The 14,763-nt window shown below is 36.0% G+C and overlaps 1 protein-coding gene across 7 annotated transcripts in view; it reads left to right on the plus strand.

Moving 5' to 3' along the window:
* EML1 (EMAP like 1) overlaps nucleotides 1-14,763 on the plus strand; it is a 122,414-nt gene that overhangs the window by 90,159 nt on the left and 17,492 nt on the right. For 4 of the 7 annotated variants that reach the window (XM_059473761.1, XM_059473759.1, XM_059473762.1 and 1 more), the window contains 7 exons: nucleotides 678-706; nucleotides 2,109-2,135; nucleotides 5,230-5,359; nucleotides 9,519-9,668; nucleotides 10,680-10,749; nucleotides 12,932-13,042; nucleotides 14,615-14,710. In XM_059473761.1, coding sequence (XP_059329744.1) covers nucleotides 678-706; nucleotides 2,109-2,135; nucleotides 5,230-5,359; nucleotides 9,519-9,668; nucleotides 10,680-10,749; nucleotides 12,932-13,042; nucleotides 14,615-14,710 — 613 coding nt within the window. The remainder of the gene's footprint in view (nucleotides 1-677; nucleotides 707-2,108; nucleotides 2,136-5,229; nucleotides 5,360-9,518; nucleotides 9,669-10,679; nucleotides 10,750-12,931; nucleotides 13,043-14,614; nucleotides 14,711-14,763) is intronic. The other 3 variants (XM_059473760.1, XM_059473764.1, XM_059473766.1) reach the window with 1 other exon arrangement.

Consider the following 14,763-nt stretch of genomic DNA (forward strand, 5'->3'; position numbering starts at 1 on the left):
ACAACAAATGACTAGAAACAAATTTCTTAACAAAGATTCTTTCCTTATGGCCAGGGTAGTGCTATCCAGAGAGCTTCTCAACATGCTGTATGTATTTTCCCCTCAAGTTTTCCCAAATATTTTCTGAAGACAAAAAGAAAAACCCATTTCCAGTTGTCTTGCAGGCAGCTGTGCAGTGACAAACAGAAGACATTTTAATCATGGTTATGTGCTTTCTGTGTTTTATCAAGTACTGTCATTCACCCAGGAACAACTGGGCAGTTCCATGCTTTATGTGAAGTCTTTGGAAAAAGCAGGATTCAAACTTTGATTTGCTCCTTAAATCCAGGCTGGAAACCAAAAATGATACAGCTGCTCGTGGCCAGTTTCTGTGTTCTCCTGTAATTGGACTAACTTCATAGCAGAAGAGAATTTGGTAGTTAGTAGAGGAATATCTATAATTTTGAGAATGTAATGAGAATTGAATGGAAAGTGTAAATCAAGGATGTTTACTGTTTTCAGTTGTTTTTGCCTGGGGATTTACTTTGTAAATAATTTAATTGAAAAAGTATTTTTATTCATACATACACTCAAGAAAAATTTATTTTATTTTTACTTTTATGTCATATTGATACATATACATGTGCAGACTGTAAGTACATGCTTTTAAAATAGTAATTTCTTCATTATTTTCACAGCAAACCCAAGGAACCAATGTTCAGTGCAGGTAGGAACTTTTAAAATTTTTAAGCAGATAGTAACTGTGATTGGGTTCCCCCACTAGCCCCCTTTCTTCTGTGGCTGCCTAGAAATTGGGATTGGGAATCTAAACATGATACTTACAGGCTGCTGCTGATATATTATTAAAAAGTTTATCAATTCACTCTAGATTTTATTGATGCAATAGATTTATTTAACAGTTGAGATTGTTTGTAAGAAGACAAGGACAAAAAACACCATGTCTTCTTACTCCACATATGTCTTCTCTTTCAAAGCAGTATTAAGGTTTTGGTAATTAAAGCAGTGCCAAGTTTATGTTAATCATAAAACGGTGCCCTCTAAAGATTGCTACATCTGTCCCAAAGCCTTGTAATGCAATATGTCAAATTAAAAATAAAAAGGTGGTTTGTTACTACAGTTTTGGTAATCTCTCTTTAATTTGAAAAGCACTTCAATTTTTTCCAACTTAGGTATTATCCCTGCTGAAGGATTTTGAGAGTGAAATAGCAGGTATAAGTGAAAGCAGTATTTGTTCTTGTCATTAGACAGTTAAAAATTTTGAAGAGTCTTAATGAAAATATGAAGCTGAGTAGTGTATATAACAGTTATGTTTGTTCTGAAAAGTCAACAACAACTAAAATAAAAATTTCTTTTAGCAAAATAGGGAAGGGAAAAAACTGTGTTAATGTATCAGATGTATTGTATTATTTTTATGCATAGTTCTATTACAGTAATCATACATTAAGCTGAAAAATTTGGAGATCCTTTGTTTACTGCATGGATTGATCAGCATCCAACAAGGCTTTTAAGCCATGTTTCAGGGTTTAATGTAACTGATTTTGAAGTCAGTAATACATGAAATTAAATAAGCACTTAAGTCTCTTGTGACAATGTATTCATGGTTCATGTCCCTTCCATAAAAACTGATGGTTTAGAAAAACAAAACTTCTGATTTGCACAGAATATGGTTTCCTTGCCTAATATTTCTCCTTCCCTTATACCATGTAAAAAAGGTGTTTTTAATATTTTTTCTTCTGCCACTTTTCCCATAGATAAAAGTCAGTAATTAAACAGATGTGACACTACATTGATGTCCTTCTTACCTAGACAAAATTCCTACTGAAATAAATTTTTTTTCTTAGAAGGTTATACTTGGTGTTTTACTTAAGTACATGGTTACATAATGGAGTTTAAGCCAGTGTTTTAATGGTAGAACCAAACAGAGGCCCCTAACTGAGGAAAGAGGTTTAGAAGGTAATTACTCAGTGTATGGCTCAGTGTTTTGTCAAGCCCCAGGTTAGCCTGCAGCAAACTAAGACTGGACAGCCTCTAGAGCAGGTATTTAGAGAGTTATTGTATTCAAACACATCTTTATCTAGCCCTTCTGTCTCTGTCTCTGTAATCACAAGGGAAGCGCCGTGTGACACACTGCAAAGGTAGGCTTCACTTCCAAAACCTCATAGCTCTCGAAGCAAAATGGCTCTGGTGGGATAACAGCTCAATATTTATACAGCAGTTTTCTAACTTGTGTACATTTTGCAATGTGAAAACTTTTCTAGTTCTTTTGAGTGAAACAAAAACGTTATACCATTTATTATATGATCTATTGAATTATAACCCTCAGGTGCACTTTATTCGTAATAATGGGTTATAATTTACATTCCTGCGGACTTAGTCCTAAGAATTTGAATTAGATAAAAAATGTTGAGAGAGCTATATGGCAACACGTGGATGTTCACTGTGTTTGAAATGGCATTCTGCACTTCTGCTGAAATTTGTATAGAATTTGCCCCTTTGTTGGCTGTTTTGCTGTTAGCCTAACATGATCATAGAAGCCTTTGTTTTTTCTTGCTTTTTCTTGTTGAGTAGATTGTAGATTTTTCTGAATCTTAAATAAACAGACCTAGGCCTACAACTAATTTCTCATTGCTTTTTGCTTAGTGTCATAAAGCAGAGTTACATTTGGTAAACATACCATGTTGGTGTTTAAAGCTTTAGTTAAGTTGTAGTGTAAATATGCACATTTTTCATGCATGTTTATATCTGTGATCTAATCACAGATTTATCTGCTTTTTAGAAATAGCTTTATCCTAACAGTTTTTCCACTAATCAGCGTCTTTCAGCTTTGCAATAAATGTGAATTTCACAAAGCAAAAAATGTTTGTTCTCAAAGCAAAGTCTATTAGAGAGTCTCTACCTCTGTGTATTCTTTGTACAAATTTATACATGCAGTCGGTGGTGGTCTCCTTTGCAGATCCCACTGGCATTGATGTCCTTCTTATTTCAGTTCATTAGCTGTTCATTTATGCAAAAACAATATCAAATTTACAAAACTGCAGATGTAAAAGATACATTTGTCTAAAAGTTTCACTCTTGGTCTGTCTTTGTAGTTTGATGATTGTCTCTCTTTACATCTATATCTTTACATTTAGAACTCTGCTGTCTTAAAACTTACTTAAGAAAAGTATGAAAAAGAGGAGATTGATTGTGTAGATGATGTATTTGGGTTAGGAACAAAAACTAGTAGAGGTGGAATATTACCAGAAGTTAGAAATAACTCCACAGTATGACCTCTATACTGGGCCTAATCAGCCTAAGTTCCTTTTTACAGTTAGGAGAGAAACATACACACATTCTAAAGGCATAATTCATATACTTGTTGTAATATTCTTGATATAGTTTATTTTCCTAGTCTGGTGTGACTAGGTCAAATGCTCCCACTGTAGATGGCTAAATGCAAGTTTTATGAGTCCTGTAAGCTTCAGGTGAGAAAAGCAGCTTGGTGAATTAAACTTTGGTTCATTCACAGCCTTTGATAAGTATAGCCAGTAGTTGTCATTGCTGAAAATCTGTTGACTTCCAGTGCACCAGCATCAGCAGTGTTGGCACGTGTTTGAAGCTCATTAAATAGATGCTGCATGCGCATACGAATAGTGCTGTAATGCTTTGCTATTTAATGCTCTACCCTCTATTTTATTTTCCAATACAGATATATTGGAGTAGATTTTTAAAACAATTCCAATATTCTGTCATTTTAACAGACATCTTGAAGTTCCAACCTTCTGTCACCATTATTTCATCATTATTATCTCTTCTTTTTAACATTAAGTTTTCTGTTGCTTTCACTTTATGTATGTGTTCTGTAAAGAAGCTAGAGAGACCTAAATGTAACTTTACTGTGACAGGTCAGGTAGATCTCTTTCCCATATGACTTAGTGTAAAGGCAAAATACACATCTAGTTAGGTAATACAGCATTGCTATGATGTTTATTTGTTCAATCAATAATTCTTATTAATTTAGTCAGGATTTGTAGCATATGCATATTTCAAATTAAAATAAAGCCTTAGCTTTCAAATTTAAAAAATAGTGGTATATTTGTAATGATACTTAAAAATTCATAGCATAATTTAACAGTCCTAAATTGTATAATTTTTTTTTCATTTACATGATTTTTGTTACTTTTGCCCTTCCATTTCCTCTGTGCCCACGATTATTCTGTCTAGTAACTCTACAGATGTCACTGACTCCAAAACTGCTTGATTCGCATGCGAACAAGGCTGAACCCCTTGATCTGCCGATGGAGCAGCAAGAGCCAGCACGTTCTGAATCTGGACAAACTTCATCAGAAGTTCACAGGACACCCACTTTGGCCTTGCCACTTCCCAAAAGTCCTAGTCAGACCTTCATGGCATTTCCCAGATCTCCTAGTTTTATAAGCCCCATGAAGTCCCCAAGTCAGTACTTCCAGATCTGTTATTAATCTCTGCTTCTCTGCCCCAAAAATATTTCTTACCAGTTCAACAGATTACTTTTAGTATTTTCTTCTAGAAATGTTTACTTCTGTCAGCCAATTGAGTTTTTGTAGCTTCTCTCCTGTATGTCATTTTCCTTTCTTTTAATGTGCTGTCATTGTTGTCATTCTTTTCTCAATGTTTAGTAATTCTTAAAGCACATTTATTTTCTGCATGTACATCAGCATGATTCCTCTTACTAATTGTTTGTGTTCCTTATTTCGAATGTATCTCTAACACTGTATCAAGTGTAAAGCATATCTTTACACTGGGATGCAAAGAATGCGACTGAGTGTTGGAAAATAATTTAGATGCTGATGCTCAACTGTAAACATTGATTAAAAAATAAAATTAATTTTAAGTGGCATTTCTGCGTTAATTGTAATCTTTGATGTATTCCCCTACATTTTTAATATTTAAGAACCATAATATTGTAACATTTTTTAAAAAAATTCAATTTCAGACCTTTCTGTTTTGTAATTCTTCATGACATTGTTTAGTTCTAATTCTGCTGCTCAGAATATTTAGAGGAAGAAGGGACTTTGTATGTTTTTAAAAATTCTGCTTAGTGATTATGATTTAGGAAAAAAAAAAACCTGCTAAATTTCTAAGTTTGAGATTGCATGTCATTTTATAATTGTAATGCACCAAACTGTTATGTGTGAAGGGATGGAGGAGCACTGGAATTCTCCCCAATGGCTTTTTTGTGTAACATTAAACATTTCTGACCTTTTGTAGAGGAAGGATACGTAAAAATGTTTCTTCGTGGACGTCCTGTTACCATGTACATGCCCAAAGAGCAAGTGGAATCTTACAATTTGGAAGCAAAAGTAGAACTACCAGCCAAGAGGCTTAAACTGGAATGGGTGTATCCTTTCTGTGCTGGAGGACTACTGGAAATCAATCATTCCATAATGATTTGGGTTAAATAACTTCTCGAGCTAAAGTATAGCAGGATTAAGGTCATAGGGTTCATTTAATTGCTGAAGTGACATTCCATTGAAAATAGGTGTTAACTTCCTGAGGCTGCTGTTCTTCACCTTGTAAAGTACAGGGCGGCAGCTTAAGAAAGATTTTGCTTAAATGTTGCCTGAAGGTTAAGTATGGAGCCTTCTAATTAGCTAAGGATTAAACTGGGCATAAGAATGTAGTGAGATGGGATTATTAATTATAATATGCATAAGACAAGCTCAGGTTTTTTTCTAGTTCTTAGCAGTAATTTATCATTTTAAACTGTTTTATAAAATGTACACCATTGTCCTTAAGAGGATGGTACATTCAACTGGAATAAGCCCTGAATTGAGTAGTGCTGTGCAGCTGATACATGCTTAGCCATAAAATTTATAAAATGTAATATATAGAATAATATTTGGATTTGTATCTTAAGGGGGCTTAAACACCACAAATACTGAGCAACCAGATTTTTCCACTGACTTCTATGAATGGACATAACTGCAGAAATCTAACTTGAAAGCAATCAGTGTTTCATGACATAAAAAAGTTTTCCTATTTCACATTTAAGTATAATGATAGAATATATTCTTTATTTTAAAAAAGACATTTCACTTTTATATAATCTTATATATAATAAATGATTCAAGATCAAATATATGTTTATGTTTTTTCTTGAATCAAGATCTGAGTTTATTTGTAATATCTGTTATCTCTAGAGAGATGACGTCTTCATAAGGTTTTCTCTTGAAAGAAAAATCTCTTTTCTGGTTGCAGTGAAAATAGGAAATTACTTTGACTTCATAAAAGAAGACAGACTGCATATAGTCTTTTTCAAAGTTGTATAAATAGAACTGCATGTGGTTTCAGAATGTTCAGAGAGTTTCCAAAAGTCCCTTTGTATTCACAAGGGATTAATGACAGATTTAGTAACCATTCTTATTATTCCTATTTCAGCTGAGGCTGTATGTTCTATCCCATTCTGCTGGAACTGCATAGATAGTGCATGCACAAATAAGTGAAGAGGAGTCAAAAAGACAAAAAAATCCATAAAATTAATAAAACAGGTGAGATTACAGTGATAAATGCTGCTTGCAACGTTTTACCATCTAATTGTACAGGTTCTCACCATTTATCACAACAGAACTGAATTATGTCTTTTGCAGTTGTAAGGAGCTCTTCACTCAAGGGCCTAAGGATGGTAAGGAGGAAGTGTTAGAAAGCTCACGGAAACAACAGAACACCCAAGCATGACACAAAGCAGAGTGTCATTAGCAGCATGTAGGTGGAACCTGACGTCAATATTTCAGACTATTACAAGAAATTCTCATTAGAGTATGTCATAATTTCAGTCTCATTAGTTTCTCAGTTAAGCTTATTTAAATGACTGAATATTTGCCAGATGGATTATTATTTTTAGTTTGAATATTCATATGTCCTTCCAGGTGTGTGTCCATATACCCAGCAGAATCCTGTCTAAGGTTGTCTAAGAATAGAAGAGGTGTGAATTAATAAAACAATCTAACTAACCCTAGATGGTTATACTAAATGGTATTGAGGAGGAGGTAGTTTTTTTCCAAAAATACTGTGCTAGCTTCTTCTGTTTCTAATTTATTTGCAATTAAATCCAATCATGATATCCATACTTAATATTTATAGCAATGGGTGTATCCAATGGGAAAGTATAGAAAGACAATTAAATGTATATGGGAGATTTAAAAAGACAATTCAAAATAAATTTTAAAAATGGGGGAGAAGGTAATGCCTACTTTACAGACTATAACAAGGGGAAGAGAAACTGTGAGCAGGAGCATAAGATCATTTATGAAGAAAGATAAATACAGCAGAAAACCAAGCAATATTGCAGGCATTCATTCCAGTTGAGCTGGAGAAGCTGCACTGCTTGATTGGAGGGTAACGGAACTGGAATAGGAAAAAAAATCTTTGTAACAGATAAATGAGTGCAGCTGTGGGAGTACAGCCAGAAATGCTCTATAATGTAAGAATGGGGATAGGGAAACAAGATATTGGAGGTGGTGTGGACAAATGGAAAGGAAAGCAGAGTATGATGAGAAACAGCAGGAAGAAAACCTAATGTGTACAGATTTCAGGGCATTCCAGAACCATGAAGAGTTATTACAGTCACGTTAACAGCTGTCTGGGTAAGCTGAAAAAGGTTCACACCTTTGATATATTATCATATATATTAGGACACAAAGAAACAAAAACAATGAGTGATGAAGTGTGAGGGGGGCTGGAGCAGAGGTGGAAAATCCAAGTAAGAATTTGCACTAGGGACATCAGGGCCTGCCCAGATCCATTTAAGAGAAACTCACTTGGCAGGCAGGAGGTTTGAAACAAAAACCGCAGGCCAAATGAAAAGAAAAGGTCAAGGTAACACTCCCTGAAATGCCCGCTCACCAAATCCGAGTCGAAGCCACCAAATCCAAGTGTGGGAAACAGTGAGGAGAAGGAGGGATCAACCCCAGGAGTTTGCATTTGAGAAAAAAGGCTGATAGAAAGAAATTGAGTGTTTGACAACAGCAGTCATGTGAAGGGTTGAATGCAGCATTGTTCCCCACAAGAAGAATAGTATAGAAAGGAGATTTTCCCTAAAGAATGTAATCTTTCCCATTTAATGGCTATTTTTGTGCACTGAGATTTGTTACTTATGCATGTTTGTGTAATGTTCTCCACTTTTTTTTAGAAGTTCAATTCCTTACACTAACTTCAGCTGCTGGTTCACTATAAATTTGATTATATGTTGTTGAACTAAGGGGATATTATGTTGGCTTCAATTCATAATGCTATCTGGCCTTAGAGAAAAAAAAAAATGTAAAAAAATTAATCATTGTCCGGCAATCTAGAGTAGTAACACCAACCATCACAGACAGATTCAAATTGATAGTAAATTCTATGTAATTTAAGATATTGATTGTTTCAATGTCATTGCACTTTAATATCTCAAGAAACTTTGGCTGAGATGTTTCAATTTATGAGACTAAAAGCTCTATTTCTGAATTCACACTTTAATAATTGGGTATGCTGCACTACTTCTATTGCATTTATAAGAAAAAATCAGCAAGCTGTTTCTTATAAAATAGGTATTTTTATAGGATAACAATTGACCTTATTACTTCAACAATGTTAACATGACTATTTTAGTTTGAGTGGCTTGTCATTGACCATCTAGAATAGTGCACAAGTGTCTTGTTTAGAGCATGTAAATGGGGTTTCATTATCTGCCCATGTATTTTTCACAGCCAGTTCCTCCATACTGACTGCATTAGAATGCACTTCTGTTTTGCCAAGATTCTGCTAATGCTGTTTCTTTCTGTTTCCATAAAAAAAACAAAGCCAAAATAGTTGTAGTCCCTAATGACTCTTCAGAAGAATAAAACTACAACATTTGGCTGATTTAACATTCAGTTTAAATGAGATTATTATTCCAGTCGTTTCATTGAATTAATTTTATATTCGTATTGGTATGACTACCATCAGAATCTGGGCTACTGCCTTTTAAATACTACAAAAATAAATTGGAATGGATGATGTAACCTTTTTATGGTTTTTGTCCATCTGACTGGTCATGTCCACATTAATGAAATGAATCAACCTGCACATGGGATAATGCAATCAATCCTTGTGTAATGCAGGGAGATGTGCTGAATGACTTGTTAGTGTTTCTATCAAGTCTAATTTTTTATTTTAATTAGTCAAGCAGTGTAAATAGTAAGTACACCTGGGACAAAACTAGTATTGCCTTTGTATGGTATTTAGCAAATTCTAGAGGATGCTAAAGGAAGAGTACATCTGCAATTTCCCCTATTCCTTGCTATGTATTTTCTGCAGGATATGTAGGTTTTAAAATCTGCAACGTACTTCAACTCTCTAGTGTAGTAAGGGAAAGAGTTCTCAAGGTTATCAAGTAATAAAGCTGTGCTCAAGCCAAGAGATGGAGACTTTAGGACAGAGACTACAGACTACAAGGACAGAGAAGCCTTTTTTTTTTTTTGTCTTGTTTTTAACATTCTCGATGGGGAGACGATGTTATTGCAGCTTGACCAGCACTCTAGCTATGGCTACAGGGGCCGGGACTGCCGCAGCAATCTGTACCTGCTGCCGACGGGCGAGACCGTGTACTTCATCGCCTCTGTGGTCGTGCTCTTCAACGTGGAAGAGCAGCTCCAGAGACATTACACTGGTCACAATGATGATGTCAAGTGGTAAGTCATCTCATAGCAGTTCTTTTTCTCTTCATAAAACATCTATTTGAGAGAGATCAAATCATTTTCCTTACTCTTCTTTTAGGATGATTGAAAATTATCTTCTTTAGAATCTTCTCCTTGCATTTTTTAAGTAGGATTGAATTATTGCCCTTCACAAGGTGTACAGTTCCTTTAGGTTCAACCTAACCAGCAAAATAATAGTAATTTCACCTGTGGCCTTCCTGGTAGTCTTCAGGCATGCTGACCCCATGGCAGATAACCTCTAAACTGGGCCTGGTTTGTTTGCTGCCATGCACACATGCCAGATTTGGCTTCAAAATGATTTAAGTTTGTTGAAAATCAGAGGTTACTGGATACCAGCAAACATCAGAATCATTAAACTGAAATCTAAATAAACCAATGGTTTATCTTGATGGTATCAGTCTACTTGTGCAGTGTAGCTGAAAAAGAGCACCTGGATTATCCGATGGGTGAAATGAGTTTGACATCCCTTCTTTAGACTGGGCATTATGAAACACCCATTGTACCTCGAAGCCAAAAATAGGCCTGATAACCAAATTGGCTTGAATTGTGAGCATGTTTCATAAATTAAATTATTTGCATAATCTGGTTGTTTTACAAGGAGATTTTTACCTTGGACCTGTTCCATCTCATTTCTTTCTTTCAAATTTTCTGTCTCTAGATATTTCAAAGCTATCAGGTTTACTGGAAAGAGAATGCCTTTCTGGTTTGTAAAGCTAAATGAATTATTGCAGCAGTTCATTTTGTAGGGTACTCGGCCTCTAGAATGGCATGCAAAGCAGATGCAGTGAAAAAGAATTCAGAGGACTTTAAAATACAAGAGCGTGACAATTGTTTTGTCAGTTCTGGTTTTATATTCTTTAAAGTTTACACTTGTGCTGTGTGCTTTATATGACTAAAACAGGGCTATTTATTACAGGCTCAAGTAATAGTTGTTGAAATACATCGTCAATAGATTAAAGTTTGGCCTCTTCTTTTCTTCTGTAGCCTGGCTGTTCATCCTGATAGGATTACTATAGCAACAGGTCAAGTTGCAGGGACATCCAAGGATGGGAAAGTAAGTGGCTTCTTTACTGATGTATAATTGTTTATATTTCATAAGAATATGTTATTAAGAAGATACATGCTGTATTCTTTTCCTACTGTAATTGGTCTTACATTTTTGGACTGAACAGAAGCAAAACTTAATTTGAGGGTTCCTATTGCACGCTCTCGCACTTACCCAATTTCATTATCAAGAGTGGCCAATGGTTTCTGGTTCCATGACTTAGGCTGAAGGTAAATTTGGAACTGTCTCTGGAAGCATGGAGGGGTAAGGCTGCAAAGGAGACCTGAGAGGGCAGATGGATGTGGAGGAAAAGAGGACATTTAATTGTACCATATACAACATCATTTTTCATCACAGCCACCAAAACCAAACTATGAAGAACCGGTTTGAATTATTTGCTGGAAAAAAAACTTACTCTTCCCATCATTTAGGCAAGAATATTTTTCTATCTATTGCCACCTGTATTATTGTAAGCTTTGTTGTAAGCTGGGACTATTTCAACAGAGTAAGATGAACATTGCTCCAAAGAGCTAACAAAGGGGAAAAAGAATGGGAACAAGCACACGCAGTAAAAACCATGAGGAAAAAGTTACTCAGAAGAGTATGCAGCTGTTGTCACAACCAAACTATTGCAAACTTCTAGGCAGATGCCAAAGGAGAATTTGGGGGTAAAGTCTGGATTATCAATATGTTGATTACTTTGAGTGTCATGATTTATGCCCAACAATTAAGTACCACACAGCCACTCACCTACCCCCCTCCCATACCCCTCAGTGGGGTGGGGAGGAGGATTGGAAAAAGGACAAACTCTGTGGTTTGAAATAAGTATGGTTGTTGTTATATAGTAGTAGTGGTAATAATAATAATAATAATAATAATAACAAATACAACAAAAAGAGATAAATAAGACCCAAGAAAGGAAAGTGATGTACAATGCAATGGCTCCCTGGCTGATGGCCAGCTCATCCCCCAGCAGCAATCGGCCTCTCCTGGCCAACTCCCCAGTTTATGTACTGGGCATGCTATTCTATGGTATGGAATATCCCTTTGGACAGTTCAGATCAGCTGCCTGGACCATGCTGCCTCCTGGCTTCATGTCTGCTCCTCACTGTCAGAGCATGGGAAACTGAAGAGTCTTTGACTTAGAGTAAGCACTGCTCAGCAACAGCCAAAACATCTGTGTTATCCGCATTATTCTTGTCCAAAACACAGCACTGCACCAGCTACTCAAAAGAAAATTAACTCTATCCCAGTTCAAACCAGGACAGTGGGGAAAAAAAGGAAATACCAGCTATGCAATATAAGTTTTGTATAAAGATAACTTAGCTGAATAACATAAACTATTAATTTTTATTATGTGTTGGAGCTTTATTTTACTTACAACTGGATTTATGAAATAAAGCCTAAAAGTCTGAGGTCTGGGCATGAGTGGAATACGGTATATAGGTGTATCAAAGCCACTAATCTAACTGAGGTATTGTTGTGTCCTTGGGGTTTTTAGAGATGTATTAATTTATGTTAAAGGAAGAATTGGCGGCCTCTGAGCGCGGGACTCCACCGGCTGCCCGGGGCTGCCCCCTGGTGGCCATGGGGGGCATCGCGGGGCGCCCGGAGCCAAAGGCAGAGGGGAGGAGATGATCTGGGGCCAGGATATACATCTGGAATTTTATTTGCAAAATAATTTACAAAAGCAATCTCATTCTGATTACAGTTCTAAAAAAGAGTTTGAGCATAAAGTTATTTTCCCCAGCCATTTTTATAATGTTGATACATTTTAAAAATTCCTGAGCTTCTTTTCACACTTTTACCTTTTACATTTACCAGAGTTATCTCAGTTGGTACACTTACAATTCTACCTGGGCCTACCAGTAAATCTCATGTCACAAAGTCATCAACAATTTTCAGTTCATGCCAAGTGTCTCAGTGGCTGTGAACTTCAGTGAACAAACTGGTATCTGACTTGCTGTACCCTCTGCATAGTCAGTCCCAGATACTGGTCCTATGCACAATAATCAGCAAACCATTTGTAATGTATCTGTGCTTACATGGGTGACTCTAGAGAGGTCCTGACAATTTTTATACCTTCAATTGTGCTTTTTTTTTTTTTTCCAGATGAATTCTCATTTTTTCAAATCCTGATGGGTTTTCTCCATCATTGTTTGAGCTGATGTTTTCTCTGTGTGTTTTATAGCAATTGCCACCACACGTGCGTGTCTGGGATTCTGTAACTCTGAACACACTTCATGTCATCGGAATGGGGTTTTTTGACCGAGCTGTCACTTGCATTGCTTTTTCTAAATCTGTAAGTAAAGTATATGAATAGTCATATCAAGACTGTTTGCTGGAAAGATCTTTAAATCTTTCAAATTTAGGTGACCAAAACAAACTTTCAAGCTGTCTTTTCTCTCAAGTTCCTCTTTAGAGGAGGAAAGCTTGCAGCCCAGTTGTTTCCAATAGTTTAGGTTGCAATTAAAGTTGACAATATCTCAGCATTCTCAGAGATTTACCATGTACTTAAAATAAACTGCAATTAATTTCTTCAGCAGTTGAAAAATACTTGTGTACTTGAGATTTCAGCATCCCTAATTTTCTTGAATCGTCCTATTCGGTTTCTCCCTGCATAAGAAATTTACTCTCTCTGCACCTTCTAACTCTCTCACTGTGACCAAAATGACTGATGAAAGACTTTTAAAAATTGAGGCTCCCATAGGAGAATGAAAATCTTTTGCTAAAAAGCAGCATAGGCATATGAATAAAGGATTGTAAAAAAGTAGAATCCTGTTGCTTGCCTCTTGGCACTATCCTTTGAACTCTATTCTGTCACAGAGATAAAGGAAATATTTACATGCTGATATAGGCAGCATTTGAGTTCCATATAAAAACTTGAGTCTGTCACCTGGCACGTGCAAGCTGCAAAGCCCCCTGTGCACAACAGAATCTGTAAGCAGTGTATGGGGTGGTGTCTGGTTGTCCTGACAGCATTTTTAGACAGGAGATGACTACCTGGTCTATTCCCTATGCAAAATTTACTTCAGTGGAAGTTTCTACAAACACTTGAAATCCATTGATACTTATGTTTATAGAAAGTAGAAAAGAGAGGGCTGTATTGGGAGAATTGCCAGAAGAAAGTCAGTATTTAATATGTTTGCTTTGTGATTTTGGTCACAGCTTGGCCTGCTCTGAGCATCACTTCCCACCCAGTAGCAGCAGCTCTCTCACTTTAGATGCCCTCTCTTCAGGTTCCTTAGTCCTGCCTCTGCCCCACCTCATGGGCTGCTAGGGCAGCAGTTTTTGTAGCTGTGTCTGACATGTTATGCGCCTGAAGAATGAAGAAAGAATGGAGGAATTAGAGTAATTGAGATTAGAAAGAATGATAAATGTCATAACTATAAAAAAGACACCTGTCAAGAATAAGTTGTTTTCTAATTCCTTACTATGTTTTCTGATTTTGGTCTATTATACTAATATGAAGAATAAAATGGTTTCCTGTATTAACAGGCATCTGTTAAGAAGAAATAATTGGTTTAAATTGCAAAGAAAGAAATCCAGTATAGTTATCAGGAAAAGCTTTCATAATAAAATAGATAATGATGTGTAGTTTGCCTTTGGAATTTCCACTACTGAATATTTGTAAAGAGATACCTACCATGTTCCTGTCTGCAGCTTGCAAGAGTCCTTCTTCTGGTTCCCTTTTTAGGATGACCCTATAAATTATTATATTTTATGGAGATCGAACTACAAATATAACAGTTAAAGAGTAAATATGTGTAAATATCTCCACTTACACATAAGTATTTCATTATTTTGAATGTGTATTTATATGTTCCTCTTGTTGTTTGGATGATGCATTAATATTTCCCATGTTTTGCCTCAGAATGGAGGAAGTAGCCTGTGCTCTGTGGATGACTCCAATGACCATGTGCTTTCAGTGTGGGACTGGCAGAAAGAAGAAAAGCTGGCAGATGTCAAGGTGTTGCAATAAGATATTTTGTACTACTTGCTTGTATGTAGATCTGGTTTCTT

The sequence above is a fragment of the Ammospiza nelsoni genome, chromosome 6 (assembly GCF_027579445.1).
Source record: "Ammospiza nelsoni isolate bAmmNel1 chromosome 6, bAmmNel1.pri, whole genome shotgun sequence".
Lineage (NCBI taxonomy): Eukaryota > Metazoa > Chordata > Aves > Passeriformes > Passerellidae > Ammospiza > Ammospiza nelsoni.